The 18,033-nt window shown below is 41.5% G+C and overlaps 1 protein-coding gene across 1 annotated transcript in view; it reads right to left on the reverse strand.

Moving 5' to 3' along the window:
* Positions 1–3,262: 3,262 nt before the first annotated feature.
* The window catches only part of KAT6A (lysine acetyltransferase 6A), a 646,904-nt gene continuing 632,133 nt past the window's right edge, over positions 3,263–18,033 (reverse strand). Inside the window, 12 exon segments of the mRNA XM_053719413.1 lie at positions 3,263–6,007; positions 6,009–6,094; positions 6,097–6,145; positions 6,147–6,215; positions 6,217–6,277; positions 6,279–6,402; positions 6,405–6,537; positions 6,540–6,614; positions 6,616–6,849; positions 7,328–7,420; positions 7,422–7,589; positions 7,592–7,612. Coding sequence (XP_053575388.1) covers positions 4,346–6,007; positions 6,009–6,094; positions 6,097–6,145; positions 6,147–6,215; positions 6,217–6,277; positions 6,279–6,402; positions 6,405–6,537; positions 6,540–6,614; positions 6,616–6,849; positions 7,328–7,420; positions 7,422–7,589; positions 7,592–7,612 — 2,775 coding nt within the window. The 3' untranslated portion in view covers positions 3,263–4,345.

Raw genomic sequence — 18,033 nt, forward strand, 5'->3', positions numbered from 1 at the left:
AATACCCTCTCTTCTGGGAACTATCCACTGAGGGTAATTAAGAATAAATTCCCTTTTTCTTCAACCCCTCTATCTTGCGCTCCCCATGACAAAGCAAAGAACTACTGAGAGAGAAGGGGAAATAGGAGGGATATATCAAAACTCTGGGTTGTCTTTGCCTCCTCCTGGTGGCCAGGTGATATGATTACCAAGAATAAGGTCTTGTGGACTCTCACTACCATTAGAAAGAAATTAACTTATTGCACTATAGTTTTAATAAGAGGCTTAAAATAACAGGTAGTGTGCATCCTTTCCCACTTTGTGGTATGTACTATCTAGAAATAAAAGACAAATTATTTGTGGAGGAACCAAAGTGAATTACTGTATCGTTCATGCTTTTGACATATTGTTAAATTGCTGATGTTTGACACGCAATAGTGACACCCTCACATTATCCCCACTAACCTAGTCACCTATGATGTATATGTCAGTAACACAACCAGGGAGATGAAGAAGAAGAAAGAATGGAAGGGAGCACTGACCTTGTAGGAGTGACATCAGGGCATTTAAAATGTTTCCATGGATCTTAATATTTAGCGGTTTACACAGCATTGCAGCTGATTTCTAAGTATCATAAAATTATATGTAAATGCAAAAAAATAATAAAAAAAAATTAACACAATACCACATGTCCAAAATGTCTCAACATAATTTATTTTTTTTTACGTTAAAATGTACAGTTTTTTTTCTGAAAGCACTTACTAGAAAGGAGGAGAATAGAGAGGGCATTAGGGGTGAAAGTTTTATTACATACAAACCAGATGGGGCAAACAGTACCCCACAGCGTCAAGAAAAGGCAAGAGGGAAAAAAAAAATACAAAGCAAATGTTAAAACTTTTCCAGATATTGATATCATCCATATTAAAACCGTAGATGTGATGGGGGGTGGAGGGAAGAGATGGGTTTGCATTGAATTATTTAAAATAAAAAAAAAAAAGAACTTGAATATCACATTAAAAACAAAAAACTTAACAGATGTAGAACGGTGCAGACTATGATTGAATAGACAAATTGCTGAACCCCTTCACTGCCAACAGCTTCTACATTTCTCCATATTAGTGTAGGGTCAATGATTTTTGTATGTACATATATACAGGTGTGGACAAAGATATTTATAAGAACTAAAAGCAAGACATAAAACAAAAATATAGTATAAAGGCAAAGTGTGTAAAGGATTAAACAATATGGAAAGCAATGTTTAAAAGTAAGAATTTAAGGTGTATTAAGAAGGCTGTAAAGGGAGGGATATTTTGTGTATACACACACACACATATATATATATATATATATATATATATATATATATATTACCATTGGCAATAAGTGGGAGTCAACACTCTAGATTTTTAAAAGTGATTTTTAATTTGGTGACATTTCGGGTGTTTAACCCCTTCTTCAGACAACCAAACATATCAAATACAGTGCTACAACCCTCATTTTTTTATATGACATCCTCAGTCTTCTCCTACACACACGCACGGAGTATGTTTGGTATATATCGCAGAGTAATGTTTGGTTACCTGAAGGGGTTTTTAACCCTGAAACGTCACAGAATTAAAAAAACACTTAAAAATCCAGAGTGCGCCTCCCACTTATTGCCGATGTGGGTTTTTTTGGAGACTGTTTCAGTAGGTTGGACACCCTGGTCTTTGACAAAATGTGTGTGTGTGTAGACTGAGAATGCCATATAAAAAGTGAGGGTTGTAGTGTTAGGTTATACTTAAGAATAGATTGCAAGAAAAGAAAAAGGTGCAGATAGAGAAATGTTTAGTTGGTGATCATATAAAAGTTTATAGATCATGTTGGACATTAAGATGTTTATTAAGGTGGTGTGAAAGTGGGATATTGTACTTTATATGTATCCAACATACACAAAATGCTTCTGCATACCATACTAAACAGAACACCAACTTTCTACATGCTCTCCTACAGATAAACTTATATATAGAGGTTGGAAGCACCAGAAAAAATGTGTGTACCTATTAAATATAAATGTAGAAAACACCATGATCTTCTATAACTCAGGGATGGTTTGCCATGGTCATAGTCTAAACTTTCCAATAAAAACAGGTACTAGCTAAGCAAAAGAGAGCAGGAAGACATAAAAATGCACACACATATACATATGTGTATATTTATACATAGACATGTATATCTATATACACAGAATGTGTGTACAAATAAGTACAAGTGTTAAAAGTACACAGTTTTGAACAGCAATGTAGTGAGTTAAACATGAAAACCATTTTTTTCCTTTTTAAGATTAAGATATGCAAGTTTGTGACAATTTTAAGTAAAATTTCACCCTACTATACAGAAATGTAATTCTAGTAGTTTTAGCATGATGTGTATTACAAAATCAGTAAACTTTTGAGTACACATCAAAACTGCAGAGCATCTCTAAAACATTATTGCGGTTATCAAATAGTAAAGCAAAGACAACAGAAACAGATGCATCAAATGAGAGCAACAGAAACAGATGCATCAAATGAGAGCTTTTGCCTCAAGTCTCATGAGAGTCTGCAGTTGTCATTTTAGCATGAGACAAATAAAACAGTGATAGGTCAGCTATTTCCCTGGCCTTATAGACATAGCACTTGAAAATATTAGTAACCTACGGTTCACTCATACCCAATTGCTGTTCTACTAAAACTGTGCATCTGTAAAAGAACTGTATAACAAACTTTATAGATCCAGCAGAAATGAAAGGCACAAAACTAAGGACAATGGTGCAGTTTCCATGCCAGCCATCCAGTGAACACACATATACAAGATGAAAAAGATCAGTCACTCAAGTGAACATTTAAAGTATTTTCATGTCAGGCACCACTATAAAGAAAAGAAAGAAAAAAAAACCATTGAAAACCTTTCAATTTTTTAAATCTGCCTATTAACCATAGTCTTTTTTATAAAAACATATATTTTTTTTTATTATAATATTCTAATAAAAAAATATGTGCACCATTCAGCACTTAATAGTTACTTGTTACCTTATGTTGGTGCAATTTCAAAAGAGGTTAAATAAAACACATGCAAACTTAATTAGGAGAGCAAAAAAGTTCAGCAGATTGCCCTCTGCTTGTTTTATTTGTGTTTATTAAAAAATAAATAAAATTAAAAATAAGGGGTATCAATCAGTGAGAAACGGAGAAGTGGGAGATTTTATATATATATATATATATTATATATATATATATATATATATATATTATAATACTTTCTTCAGCATCTCCATTTAGTTTATGGCAATAAGTGCTTCTTGTTTGCGTAAGAGAAATAAGCAATTCACCTTTAGTGCAGAATGTAATTTCAATAAAGGAAAGTGAATTTTTAATCACACTTTGTTTTTGCTGTATGTTTTTAAGAACCCCATCAAAACTGACCATGTTGAATATACACAAATTTTACGTGTGTATATATATATATATATATATATATGCATACACACAACTCTCTCTCTCTCTCTATATATATATATATAATATATATAATATATATAATATATATATATATATATATATAATATATATATATATACACACAATATATATATATATATATATATATATATATATACACACACACACACATATTTACATATCACATACATACACATAATTCATACACATATGTTTATATAAGGGGGGGATGATAGCACCCCAGAAGAGGCAGACAGTAAAGGGATTGAGCATGAGACTTTTTACACATAGCAGATTGAAGGCTCATCTGCCCCCTCCAGGGCTTTATAAATATTTTTCCCTCCAACCCCATTCAAAAATTCAAAAACAATGAAGAATCAGCGGGATGCACGTTGAAAGTATACATTTATCGTGGCTGTGATGAAGCCCACGACTGAATAAGGCTACAGGGTTAATTTTTTTTGTCTTTCTTAATTTTTTCTTTTAAACTTTCTAAAAACAAGATATTTTTCCTATAACCGTGCGTTCCGCTAAAGTGTTTTTTTTTAAAAAGGTTATATTTTTTGCTTCTGTTATATAAAAAAAAATATGGAAGGGAAAAAACCTTTTCAGACGACGCTTCTGTAAAAACAGGAGAAAATGAACGCAAGAAAAAAATCTACAGAAAAAATAAAAACAGGAAAGCCCCCGACAAAATTAGTTTGTTTCTTTTTCAGTAAAAGGGAGGGAAATAAAATAACAATAAAAAAACATTATAATATTAAATCTACAGCAAAGGGGTATAAGGGAAATGGGATAAAAGTCCTGTCAGTATAAAAGGCCGTATTTATAGTCTGCAAGAGGACATGAGGGGTTGTAGGATTTTTGGGGTGCCACCGGTGACCCCCTCATCTCCGCATGTAAGGAGCATTAAGAGTTTGTTTGGGGACAGCTGGGGAGTTCATATAGGAGTGATGAGGAGGTGGTGTGTACATCATATTTCCATGGGGATTCGGCTGCATAGGTTGTTGGGTATAGGCCTGAGCACCCATCATGCCCATGCCAACCTGCATGGGATACTGTGTTGTCTGGTTCATATAGGCTGCATTGCTATGATAGGAACTGTTTACCATTTGTTGGGACATGCGGTATCCACTCATAGCATTGAGCGGGTTCATGGTGTTAACATTGTACGGTGAGGTGGGCATTAAGTTCACACCCATGTTCATGCTCCGTTGAACTGTGAGAGCCCTGGAGGCAGGTTGCATGCCTGGTGTGCTACGTCCATACAGCTGCTGTTGGTGTGGGGATGGAGCAGCAGGCAATGGGGCTGACTTAGAGCGGATGGAATGGTGTCCCTTAGGCATCTGGCTCTGGATACGCTGGCTGTGGGGTATACCAAGGTTACCTGCTGACATGTTGCATTGGAGAAGGTTCATGGTAGGGGTTGGGGTCATAGTGGCTTGTGCTTGGGGTGCCCCTGCCAAAGGATGGGAAGATGTGAGTTGGGACAGGCCAGAGTTAGATAGGGACACACTGTTTGCATAGGAGGTGACCGCTGAAGCATGGCTGTAAGGCATAGCATGAGGGTCCATGATGGTGTTTGTAAGCTGCTGCAACTTGGCAAGACTAAAAGTAGCAGAAGGCTGGGAATATCCACCCGCTCCAAAATCACCAGGATAGATACTGAGATTGCTCCCATTACTCTGGTCCGGTATCTCCATTATCATTGAGGGACCAAAGCTGTTGTTCATGCTGCACTGTGACATTGGTGGCTGTTGCTGTGGGGGTGGTTGCTGAGGGGGCAATGGAGGTGGTGGAGGTGGAGGTGGTGGTGGCTGATTGTTGCTACTGCTAGGTGGTCGCTCTGAGGCACAATTCTGAGGTGACTTTATACCACAAGCTTGGGATGACTGTAACATTCCTGGCATGCCAGCCATTTGTTGGTTTACAGCACAGCCGCTCTGCGACAAGTTATTAGATGAAGACATGCCTCCAGCTCCATTAGCATTGCCACCACTAGCATAGGAGCAGCTGCTCTGAGAGGAAATACTGCCACCCCCCATGCTGGAATCATAGCTACTGGGATTTTCATAGTTCTCTGTTGTACTCTCAATGCTGCCCAGATCACTAAAACCACTGTCTACTACCTGTTGAGAGTGATCAGACACAGAGGGTACATCCATCATAGGGCTGGTGGTTTCTAAGTTCTGAATAGAAGGAGCTGAAAGAGAGGCGGCATCAGGACTTATCTGAGGGTATCCACCAGCCCCATTTCCTTCAAGCACTGGTGGTACACTTGGACTGCTTGTTGAACGCACAGACTGACTTGGATGTGAATGAACAGATGATATTGGGCTACCCTGAGCTGAGGGATGGCACTCCTCTGCTAGGCCCAGTTGTGGGTCATCCTCTGCCTGTGTGAAACTCTGCAAAGTTTGGCAAGCTGTCAGTGTCTCATCCTCACAATCACCATATGTTCCATCATCATGCTCACTACTCTCTTCCTGAGTCAAAGACTGTACAGCCTGCACAGTCTCCAGATCTAGCTCTGTGTGGGGAATTTCCTCCTTCTCCATCGTCTTCCTCTTCATCCACCTCTTTTCGCTCCTCCTCTACTTTTTCTGGAGGTTCCTCCTCCTCTAAGCAGGAAGAAGGTCATGTCTTACTGTGGACTCATGTTCACCCTCTATTTTATCTTCCTCCTCACCTGCTGCTTCCTATGCCAGGTTCCTGTTGCCCTGGTTCGTCAACAGTGTCTTGCTCAAGTTCTTCCCCCATCCTCAGGTTCCTTTGCTCCATCATCTTCATCATCTGCATCATGATCTTCCTGCTGGTTTAACTACAGTTACCTCTATTTCTTTAGTTTCTGTTGCTCTTTCCTCCTCTTCATCTTCATGATCTTGATCCGCGGCAACTGGCTGGGAATCATCTTCAGGTTCTTCCCTGTCGCTCTGGAGAGGGAGGGATGATTTTCAGTTTCCCTTGAGGAGATATCACTGCTGCTACTACTACTGCTGCTGCTTTCAGATGGTGACGTCGGTGGTACTGTAGCAATGGGCCCTTCATCATCTTCCATAACTGTTTTAACTACTGCCGGGAGACAACTTCTTCCTTTTCCAGAGCTGTGTCTCTAGGAGAGACTACTTCTTCTCGCAATCTTGGCTTGCGACCAGGTCCTGGCAGGAGAAGGATGAGGAAGAGAGGGTGGAGGAGGGTCACGGTTCAGTTTGAAACCAGGTTTTCTTCCAGGACGTTTCTTCCAATGGAGAGGTTTCCTACTTTTGCCCTTAGGCCACCCTTTCTTTTTAACAGGTGCAGGAGCAGAGGGCTCAGATATTGGGGCAGTCTCATTCTGAGAACGAATTGCAGAAGCAGGTGGCTTGATGTGTGACCCTAAAACAAAAAAATACTTAAGTTATATCACTCATAGATATTTGCTTTCATAAATTACAGTAAGAAATGTTGTTTGGTTCAGCCTGTTCACTACTATAGAGTAAGATACTATAGAAGAAAAAATACTAATAGAAATACGTTACATCCATCACTATTGACAAAATAGATCATGGTACTGAAACACATGAAAAGTAAAAAAAAAAAAAAAAAAACATTCAGAAAGAAGGTGCAGTTTTTAAGTAAACTGTCCACACTACTTCTAATATCAACTTTACATCATTATTGTGGTATCTCTTATTGAAGAACAAACTTAGCTAGGCTCAAGACATATGCACAATATTCCGCCCTATCTAGGTATTATCAAAGGACATCAAAAGAAAGACATTGAATTGTATAAACAGAGTAACCTGGAAAGTTGTTTAAAATGGCATGTTCTATTTTAACCATGACTTAAATTTTCATTTAAATTCAATATAGTAAGCGTTCTTATTCACTCTGGAAATTGCTCGGTGTGGGATCTCCCTCTTGCCAAGTGGGCGGTTACGTCTCAACAATGGATGAGGAGTAAGGTATGGAAAGTAGTCAGTGTGGGAAGGGAACACCGTGGCTACTACCATCTTCCTCAGGTTCCAGCCTTGGCATAGGACGCTCTGAGTCAGAATCATCAAAGGGTTCATCTAAAACTTGTGTTGTTTCTGAAATGGTTTCTGTTACCACACTACTGTTGTGGTGGTGTTTGCGCCTGCGCACTCGCCCGGTCTCCGGTGAGCTCCAGGCTTCTGGAGATAGAGAAAGAAAATGTCAAGTAGTATCAAAACTTTTTTTTATTATTATTAATAGGTTTGTAAGTAGAAGAAACAAAATATGCTTACCTGATAATTTAATTTCCATCTGTATGGAAGAGTCCACAGCTGCATTCCTTACTTGTGGGAAATACTGAACCTGGCCACCAGAAGGAGGCAAAGGACACCCCAGCCCAAAGGCTTAAATACCTTCCTCATAACCCCAGTCATTCTGCCGAGGGAATAAGGAACAGTAGGAGAAATAACAAGGTGAAAAAGGTGCCAGAAGAAAAAATGTCAAATTAGGGCCGGTCCATTGGAGAACACAGGCGGGAGCTATGGACTCTTCCCATACAGATGGAAATTACATTATCAGGTAAGCATAATTTATGTTTTCCATCTTAATATGGGAAGAGTCCACAGCTGCATTCCTTACTTGTGGGAAAACATATACCCAAGCTATAGAGTACACGGAATGCTAACGGGAGGGAAAAAAAGAGAGGCGGAAACCTAATCTGAGGGCACCACAGCCTGCAAAACCTTTCTCCAGAAGCAAAAGCAACAACATCAAACATGTAAGATGTTGGAAAAAGTATGCAAGGAGAACCAGGTAGTCCGCTTTACAAATCTGTTCCTATAGAGGTCTCATTTATGAAGGCCCAAAAGGAAAACAACTGCTCGCGTAGAATGAGCCGTAATCCTCAGAGAAGGGCTCATGTCCCCGCCATTTCTATGCTAAACGGATGACACTCCTCAGACAAAAAGATAAGGAAGTCGAAGAAGGCCCTTTGTCTAAATTCCTTTGTGGCCAGAAGGTAGAACTTCAAGGCACAAACCACAACCAGAAATACGTTTTAAACGTTCCTTCGACGAAGGATTAGGACATAAGAAAGGACCACAATCTCTTGAGTAATGTTGCGAATTGACACAACCTAAGGAAGAAAGCCTAACTTGGTTTGTAGAACAGCCTTATTGGCACGAAAAGCCAAATAAGGAGGGACGCATTCCAAGGCAGCAATCACAGATACTCTGCGCGCAGAAGCAATAGCCAGGAGAAAAAGAACCTTCCAAGACAAACAATTTAATGTCTACTTCATGCATAGGCTCCACAGAGCCGTTGCAAAACCTTATGGACAAGATTTAAACTCCAAGAGGAGCCTTAGATTTAAACAGGTCTGATCCCAGCAGAGCCTTAACAAATGGCTGCACATCTGGAAGCCCTGCAAACTCTTGTGCAGTAACACAGACAGGGCCGAAAAGTGTCCCTTCAGGGGACTTGCAGAAAAGCTCTTCTCCAGTTCACCCTGGAGAACAGAATAAGTAGGTCCTCCACACTTATGATAGATGTGAAGAGCAACCAGCGCACAAAACTTGAATGAGAGTAAAATAACTCTCTCAGAAAACCTCTCTTGGCTAGGACTAAGCGTTCAATCTCACGCAGTCAGCATCAGAGAATCTAGACAATGATCAGCAGATCTCTGCGACAAGGACAGAGGAGATAATGACATCCCCACTAGATCTGCAAACTATATCCTTCACGACCTTAGCGGAGCAGTCAGTATTACTGATGCCTGCTTGACTCAAGCCAATACACCTAGGAAGTAGTGGTAACGGTCGGGGAAAGGATTAGATTGAACCTCCAAGGCACCGCTAATGCATCTGTTAGCTCCGCCTGAGGATCCCTGTACCTCGACCCCTATCTGGATAGCTTTGTATTGAGATGTTATAAGATCTCCCACTTGCAAATCTATGCAAACCTCGGGATGGTGTTTGCACTGCCCCCGAAACAAACCAAAAAGAGGACCGGGGACCCGCCACTTCATGCCGACGTAGACTCGGCGGGCTTCTTGGCTCTGCTTTGATTTATTCCAGGACTGGAGCCGGTTTCTAAGAACTCTTGGTTTGCTCTGGCACTTAGCGGAGGACTGCTGACTTGGGCTTTAACAGAACGAAAAGAATGAAAATCGTCCCTTAGATTAGATCATATACTCTTGTGGTAGGGGGGCACCCTTGCCCCCTGTGACAAAATCATTACCTTCAAGGGAGGGAAAGAAGTCTAGACTTAGTCATATCCAAAGACCATGAATTCAGGCCAGAGGCCCGATGGGAATGAAAAGAAAAAGCTGAAGCCATAGCATTCAAGCGAATAAACTGGCTAATGGCAGCACAGATAAAAGAATTAACAACCCTCAAGGCCGCAAATCTTTTCTGAGTAAAATCGAGGGGATCCTCCACCCCAATCATATCCTATAAGGAGTCACACCAGAATTTAGTTTCTCCAGTAACCGCGGCAATAGCCCGCCCCGCCGGTTGAAACATCTTACTTAACAGGGTTTGCATCTTTTATCCATGGGGCTCTTCAAACGGAATAACTATCCTCAAGTGGGGTAGTAGTAAGTTTAGCAAGGGTGAAGATAACGCCATCCCATTTAGGGATGGAACCTCACAACTCCATTGAGAGGTCAGGACCGGGGGACAATTGTTAAAGGGAGAAGAGGGGGAAAAGGAATCCAATCCTGTCGCATTCATTCTTAATAATGTTCGCCATCTAACAGGAGCAGGGAAGGATAAGGTACTACCCCTGTCCTCAAACCGCTATCCAATTTAGGAATTAAAGGTTCATCAGCAATTTGGAATCTGGAACCTCTGAATGCGCCAAAAACTTCCTTTAGAAGAAAGCACAAATTCCTAAACTAAAGTCTGATTCCTCCGCAGCTGGAAGTTTAGAGGCAGCAGACTCCGACCCCAGAATGTTATATACTCTGAAGTCTCAGAAAGAACTTCATCCTCGGATAACACTCAGTTAAATCCAATAAATTATCTGATGTACTCTGGGAAGGAGTGCAATATGTAACCTTTCGCTTACGCTTAGCAGTGCGAGGTAAAGCATTAAAGGAAGCAGACACCGCCGCCTGAACTGTGCAGTAACGTCTGGTGAAAAAAGGCCCCCTCCAGATGGAGGATCAGCAATGCTACGAGAAAACTGCATATGTGTAGAGATATAAGAATGTAGGGTACGCACCTCACTGGACGACAACTCCTCAGAGGTGAACGGCTCCGTGGTATCAAACATGTTTGACATTATCAAGGCATATGGAACATAATTGAGAGGGCGGAACTAAGGCCTCCTAACCATATAAACAGGAATTACTCATTAGGAATAGAGGAAGTGCCCTCTAAAGTAACAGAATCCTCCATCACTAGTGCAATAACTGGAGAACTAGAGAAAAAAAATAAATCTCATTTTATTCAAAAAAATAGCACCCTTATACCCCAATGGCTGGGGCACTCACTACCTCCTATAACCCAGACAGTACAGAGATTTATGACTCCTCTCTGATAAACACCCGGTAAGGAAAAAGATAATGTAATAAACATGGTGCACAATGCAGGACCGTTTCTGCTATGAGAAAGTGCACCAAACTTGTAAGCTGCATGGCTCTTAAAGTGAAAGTGAAACCTGTATATTCCAAAACAGCCTATAAGCCCATAATCTCACACATAAAAGCAGCATAAAATCAAATAAACATATACGATTATTCCCCCTGTTCAATAATCCTCCTAAGGAGATATTAACCCTTGATTCTATACAGATAAAAGGAGTCACACTGGACCCTGTCTTCTTGCGTTATCATACATGTATAAAAATATGAAACGATCTTACCAGAATCTATGCTGTGGAACAGGAACACGGCCCTTCAAGAGTGACAGATAGTAGCATCGCTTCTGACATGAACTTGAGTGAAGAAAGCAAGCAGCAATACGCGTCAACGCTGATTGCTTGTGGAGCTGTTAATATGAGTCGGGATGGTTTCGCAGAAATACTCTCCCTGCATCTCCAGACTCTAACTTTTCACCCATGCTCTCACTGAGAGGCTGACAGGACTACTTAACAAAAACAGTCCCATCTCAAAGAGTACTACCCTCCATAAGAGACTATTCGGAAATCTAACACTTCTCTGCCAACCTCCTGTGACGAAAGGCAAAGAATGACTGGGGTTATGAGGAAGTGGGGGAGGTATTTAAGCCTTTGGCTGGGGTGTCTGTGCCGCCTCCTGGTGGCCAGGGTTCAGTATTTCCCACAAGTAAGGAATGCAGCTGTGGACTCTTCCCATATTAAGATAGAAATCCTGACCATTTACTGTAGTTAAATTCGCTTTTAAAGGGACATTATACAAGTATATCTACTTTATATTGCCTATACAGCATTTTTTTTTAAATGTATAGTTTTGCTTATTTTTAAATAACATTGCACTGATTTTCCAAGCCCCAAAGTTTTAGAAGTATACTGTACTTTTCATAAGCAGGGGAAGGGAGGAGTGTCTGCCTCTTTTTGCTATAGAACTACATTCAGTGGGTGTTCCAGATAACCTTTTCAACAGAGCTAAAACTGGGAGCATCCAAGTACGTTTTTAACAATTTTATACTGGATTTTTAGATCAGTATCTGTGCATATTATTCTTTATAGTAATGTATTACATGCAGTTAAATGAAAATTGGTATATACTGTCTTTTTAAGTAATTTCATGCTCCAGGCTCAAGCTTTTTTTTTATAGCTGTTTGCCACTTGTTGCATTTAAACACACATTCTAACTCTCTTACTGAGAGGAACCCAAACAAATCAATCTATCTTTTTAGCTGACCAAGCATTTTAACAAAGTCTAGTTTGCAGAAAAACCCTTAACGTTGGAAAAAACATAATTTATGCTTACCTGATAAATTCCTTTCTCCTGAAGTGTAGACAGTCACGGGTCATCCATTACTTATGGAATATTTCTCTTCCTAACAGGAAACTGCAAGAGAATTACCCAGCAGAGCTGCTATATAGCTCCTCCCCTCACCTATCATAAGTCAGTCATTCGACCAAAGCAGACGAGAAGGAGGAACCATAGGGTACAGTGGTGACTGGAGTTTAATTAAAATTTAGACCTGCCGTAAAAACCAGGGCGGGGGCCGTGGACTGACCTACACTACAGAGAAAGGAATTTATCAGGTAAGCATAATTATGTTTTCCTCCTGTTAAGTGTAGTCCAGTCCAGGGGTCATCCATTTACTTATGGAATACCAATACCAAAGCTAAAGTACACGGATGAAGGGAGGGACAAGGCAGGAGACATTAAACAGAAGGAACCACTGCCTGAAGTACCCTTTCTCCCAAAAATAGCCTCGACGAAGCAAAAGTGTCCAAATTTGTAAAATTTTGAAAAAGTGTGAAGCGAAGACCAAGTCGCAGCCTTGCAAATCTGTTTCAACAGAGGCCTCATTTTTAAAGGCCCAGGTGGAAGCCACAGCTCTAGTAGAATGAGCTGTAATCCTTTCAGGAGGCTGCTGTCCCAGCAGTCTCATAGCTAAGCGGTATCTAGCTACGAAGCCAAAAAGAGAGAGAGGTAGCCGAAGCCTTTTGACCTCTCCTCTGTCCAGAGTAAATGACAAACAGGGAAGAAGTTTTGACGAACAATCCTTAGTTGCTTGCAAATAGAATTTCAGGGCACGGACTACGTCCAGATTAAGCAAAAGTCGTTCCTTCTTTGAGAAGGGTTAGGACACAGGAGATTGGAACAACAATCTCTTGATTGATATTCCTGATAGTAACTACCTTAGGTAAGAACCAGGGTTAGTACGCAGGACTCCTTGTCTGAATGAACAAATCAGAAAGGAGCATCACAAAGTAAGGCAGAATACACTCAGAGACTCTTCGAGCGAGAAATAGCCATCAAAACAGACTTTCCAACGATAAACAAACTTGATATCACTGGAATGAAGAGGTTCAAATGGAAGCCCTGAAGAACATTAAGCAACTGAAGTTATAAGCTCACGGCGGCGCAACAGACTTAAACACAGGCTAATCCTTGTTAAAGCCTGACAGAAAGCCTGAACGTCTGGAACTTCAGCCAGACGTTTGTGTAGAAGAATAGACAGAGCAGAAATCTGTCCCTTTAACGAACTAGTAGATAAGCCCTTTTCTAAACCCTCTTGTAGAAAGGACAATATCCTAGAAATCCTAACCTTACTCCATGAGTAACTCTTGGATTCGCACCAACGTAAATATGTACGCCATATTTTATGGTAAATTTTTCTGGTAACAGGCTTCCTAGCCTGAATTAAGGTATCAATAACCGCCTCCGAGAAACCACGCTTTGATAGAGTCAAGCGTTCAATCTCCATGCAGTCAGCCTCAGAGAAATTAGATTTGGATGTTTGAAAGGACCCTGAATTAGAAGGTCCTGTCTCAGAGGCAGAGACCACGGTGGACAGGACGACATGTCCACTAGGTCTGCATACCAGGTCCTGCGTGGCCACGCAGGCGCTATCAGAATCACTGAAGCTCTCTCCTGTTTGATCTTGGCAATCAAACGAGGAAGCATTGGGAATGGTGGAAACACATAAGCCATGTTGAAGACCCAAGGGGCTGTCAGAGCATCTATCAGCACCGCTCCCGGGTCCCTGGACCTGGATCCGTAACAAGGAAGCTTGGCGTTCTGACGAGACGCCATGAGATCCAGATCTGGTTTGCCCCAACGACGAATCAGTTGAGCAAAGACCTCCGGATGGAGCTCCCACTCTCCCGGATGAAAAGTCTGGCGACTTAGAAAATCCGCCTCCCAGTTCTCCACGCCTGGGATGTAGATCGCTGACAGGTGGCAAGTGTGAGACTGCCCAGCGAATTATCTTTGAGACTTCCAACATCGCTAGGGAACTTCTGGTTCCCACTTGATGGTTGATGTAAGCCACAGTCGTGATGTTGTCCGACTGAAATCTGATGAACCTCAGAGTTGCTAACTGAGGCCAAGCTAGGAGAGCATTGAATATTGCTCTTAACTCCAGAATATTTATTGGGAGGAGTTTCTCCTCCTGAGTCCATAATCCCTGAGCTTTCAGGGAATTCCAGACTGCTCCCCAGCCTAGAAGGCTGGCGTCTGTTGTTACAATCGTCCAATCTGGCCTGCGAAAGGTCATCCCCTTGGACAGATGTGGCCGAGAGAGCCACCATAGAAGAGAATCTCTGGTCCTTTGATCCAGATTTAGTAGGGGGGACAAATCTGAGTAATCCCCGTTCCACTGACTTAGCATGCACAATTGCAGCGGTCTGAGATGCAGGCGCGCAAATGGTACTATGTCCATTGCCGCTACCATTAAGCCGATTACTTCCATGCACTGAGCTACTGACGGGTGTGGAATGGAGTGAAGGACACGGCAAGCATTTAGAAGTTTTAATAACCTGGCCTCTGTCAGGTAAATTTTCATCTCTACAGAATCTATAAGAGTCCCTAGAAAGGGAACTCTTGTAAGTGGTAATAGAGAACTCTTTTCCACGTTCACCTTCCACCCATGCGACCTCAGAAATGCCAGAACTATCTCTGTATGAGACTTGGCAGTTTGAAAACTTGACGCTTGTATCAGAATGTCGTCTAGGTACGGAGTCACCGCTATGCCTCGCGGTCTTAGTACCGCCAGAAGTGATCCTTGTGAATCGGTATGTGAAGGTAAGCATCCTTTAAATCCACCGTGGTCATGTACTGACCCTCTTGGATCATGGGAAGGATGGTTCGAATAGTTTCCATTTTGAATGATGGAACTCTTAGAAATTTGTTTAGGATTTTTAAGTCCAAGATTGGTCTGAAGGTTCCCTCTTTTTTGGGAACCACAAATAGATTTGAATAGAATCCCTGCCCGTGTTCCGTCCGCGGAACTGGGTGGATTACCCCCATTAGTAAGAGGTCTTGTACACAGCGTAGAAACGCCTCTTTCATTGTTTGGTTTGCTGATAACCTTGAAAGATGAAATCTCCCCCGTGGAGGAGAAGTTTTGAAGTCCAGGAGATATCCCTGAGATATGATCTCCAACGCCCAGGGATCCTGGACATCTCTTGCCCAAGCCTGGGCGAAGAGAGAAAGTCTGCCCCCCACTAGATCCGTTTCCGGATAGGGGGCCCTCTCTTCATGCTGTCTTGGGGGCAGCAGCAGGTTTCTTGGCCTGCTTGCCCCTGTTCCAGGACTGGTTAACTTTCCAGCCCTGCCTGTAACGAGCAACAGCTCCTTCCTGTTTTGGAGCGGAGGAAGTTGATGCTGCTCCTGCCTTGAAGTTAAGAAAGGCACGAAAATTAGACTGTTTGGCCTTTGATTTGGCCCTGTCCTGAGGTAGAGCATGGCCCTTACCTCCCGTAATGTCAGCAATAATTTCTTTCAAGCCGGGCCCGAATAAGGTCTGCCCTTTGAAAGGAATATTAAGCAATTTGGATTTAGACGTCACGTCAGCTGACCAGGATTTAAGCCACAGCGCTCTGCGCGCTTGAATGGCGAATCCGGAGTTCTTAGCCGTAAGTTTGGTTAAGTGTACGACGGCATCAGAAACAAATGAGTTAGCTAGCTTAAGGGTTTTAAGCTTGTTCATAATTTCATCCAATGGAGCTGTGCGAATGGTCTCTTCCAGAGACTCAAACCAGAATGCCGCCGCAGCAGTAACAGGCGCAATGCATGCAAGGGGTTGTAATATAAAACCTTGTTGAACAAACATTTTCTTAAGGTAATCCTCTAACTTTTTATCCATTGGATCTGAAAAAGCACAGCTATCCTCCACCGGGATAGTGGTGCGCTTAGCCAAAGTAGAAACTGCTCCCTCCACCTTAGGGACCGTCTGCCATAAGTCCCGTGTGGTGGCGTCTATAGGAAACATTTTTCTAAATATAGGTGGTGAAAAGGGCACACCGGGTCTATCCCACTCCTTGTTAACAATTTCTGTAAGCCTTTTAGGTATAGGAAAAGCGTCAGTACACACCGGTACCGCAAAATATTTATGCAGCCTACATACTTTCTCTGGAATTGCAACTGTGTTACAATCATTCAGAGCCGCTAATACCTCCCCTAGCAATACGCGGAGGTTCTCAAGCTTAAATCTAAAATTTGAAATTTCTGAATCCAGTTTACCCGGATCAGACCCGTCACCCACAGAATGAAGCTCTCCGTCCTCATGTTCTGCAAATTGTGACGCAGTATCAGACATGGCTCTACCATTATCAGCGCGCTCTGTTCTAACTCCAGAGTGATCGCGCTTACCTCTTAATTCTGGCAATTTAGACAGTACTTCTGTCATAACAGTAGCCATGTCTTGCAAAGTGATTTGTATGGGCCGCCCTGATGTACTTGGCGCCACAATATCACGCACCTCCTGAGCGGGAGGCGAAGTACTGACACGTGAGGAGAGTTAGTCGGCATAACTTCCCCCTCGTTGTCTGGTGATAATTTCTTAACATATAAAGTTTGACTTTTATTTAAAGTGACATCTATACATTGAGTGCACAAATTTCTATTGGGCTCCACATTGGCCTTTAAACATAGTGAACAAAGAGATTCATCTGAGTCAGACATGTTTTAAACAAACTAGCAATGAGACTAGCAAACTTGGAAATACCTTCTTACAAAATTAATTTACAAGCAATATAAAAAACGTTACCGGTGCCCTTTAAGAAGCACAGAAAAAACCTCACACAGTTGAATAAACAATGATCAAAAAAACGGTTATAGCAACCAAATTTTCACAGTCAATGTATTAAGTTAGCAAAGGATTGCACCTCCAGCAACATGGATGATTAACCCCTTGTACCCAAAAACGGATAAACAATTATATAATTAAGTTTTTCTCACAGTCAAATACACTGTCACAGGACTACTGTGACTGAATTACCTCCCTCAAAATGGATTTTGAAGACCCCTGAGCTCTCTAGAGACGATCTGGATCATGGAGGATGAAGTAGACAGATTGTGACTGAATTTTTACTGTGCAAAAAAGCGCTAAAATAGGCCCCTCCCACTCATATTACAACAGTGGGGAAGCTCAGAAAATCATGCCCTAATAAGTTTTATCACTAAGTACCTCACAAAAACACGATTACACGCCAGTAAAACGTTTTTAAACATACATTTAAAAGTATCATTTATGTATTATTATTTACAAGCCTGCTACCAGTCGCTTTTACTGCAGTTAAGGCTCACCCCCCCTTACCATATTTCAGTATTCTACAGTATTTTCAGAGTCAATTCATTCCTTAGAAAATAATTCAGTGCACACACACACACACACACATCAGCCTAGATTACCAGTCGCTATCGCTGCATTTAAGGCTCTGAACTTACATTACAATGGTATCAGCAGTATTTTTCTCAGTCAATTCCATTCCTCAGAAAAATAAATTACTGCGCATACCTCATTTGCTCTGCAGGGGAGCCCTGCATGCTATTCCCCTTCTCTGAAAGTACCTCACGCCTCAGATGAGAAACAGCCAGTGTGATCTTAGTTACGTCTGCTAAGACCATAGAACGAAACCCAGGCAGATTCTTCTTCTAATCTGCCTGAGAATAAACAGCACACTCCGGTGCCATTTAAAAATAACAAACTTTTGATTGTAGAAATAAACTAAGTTT

The sequence above is a fragment of the Bombina bombina genome, chromosome 6, assembly GCF_027579735.1.
Source record: "Bombina bombina isolate aBomBom1 chromosome 6, aBomBom1.pri, whole genome shotgun sequence".
Taxonomy (NCBI): domain Eukaryota; kingdom Metazoa; phylum Chordata; class Amphibia; order Anura; family Bombinatoridae; genus Bombina; species Bombina bombina.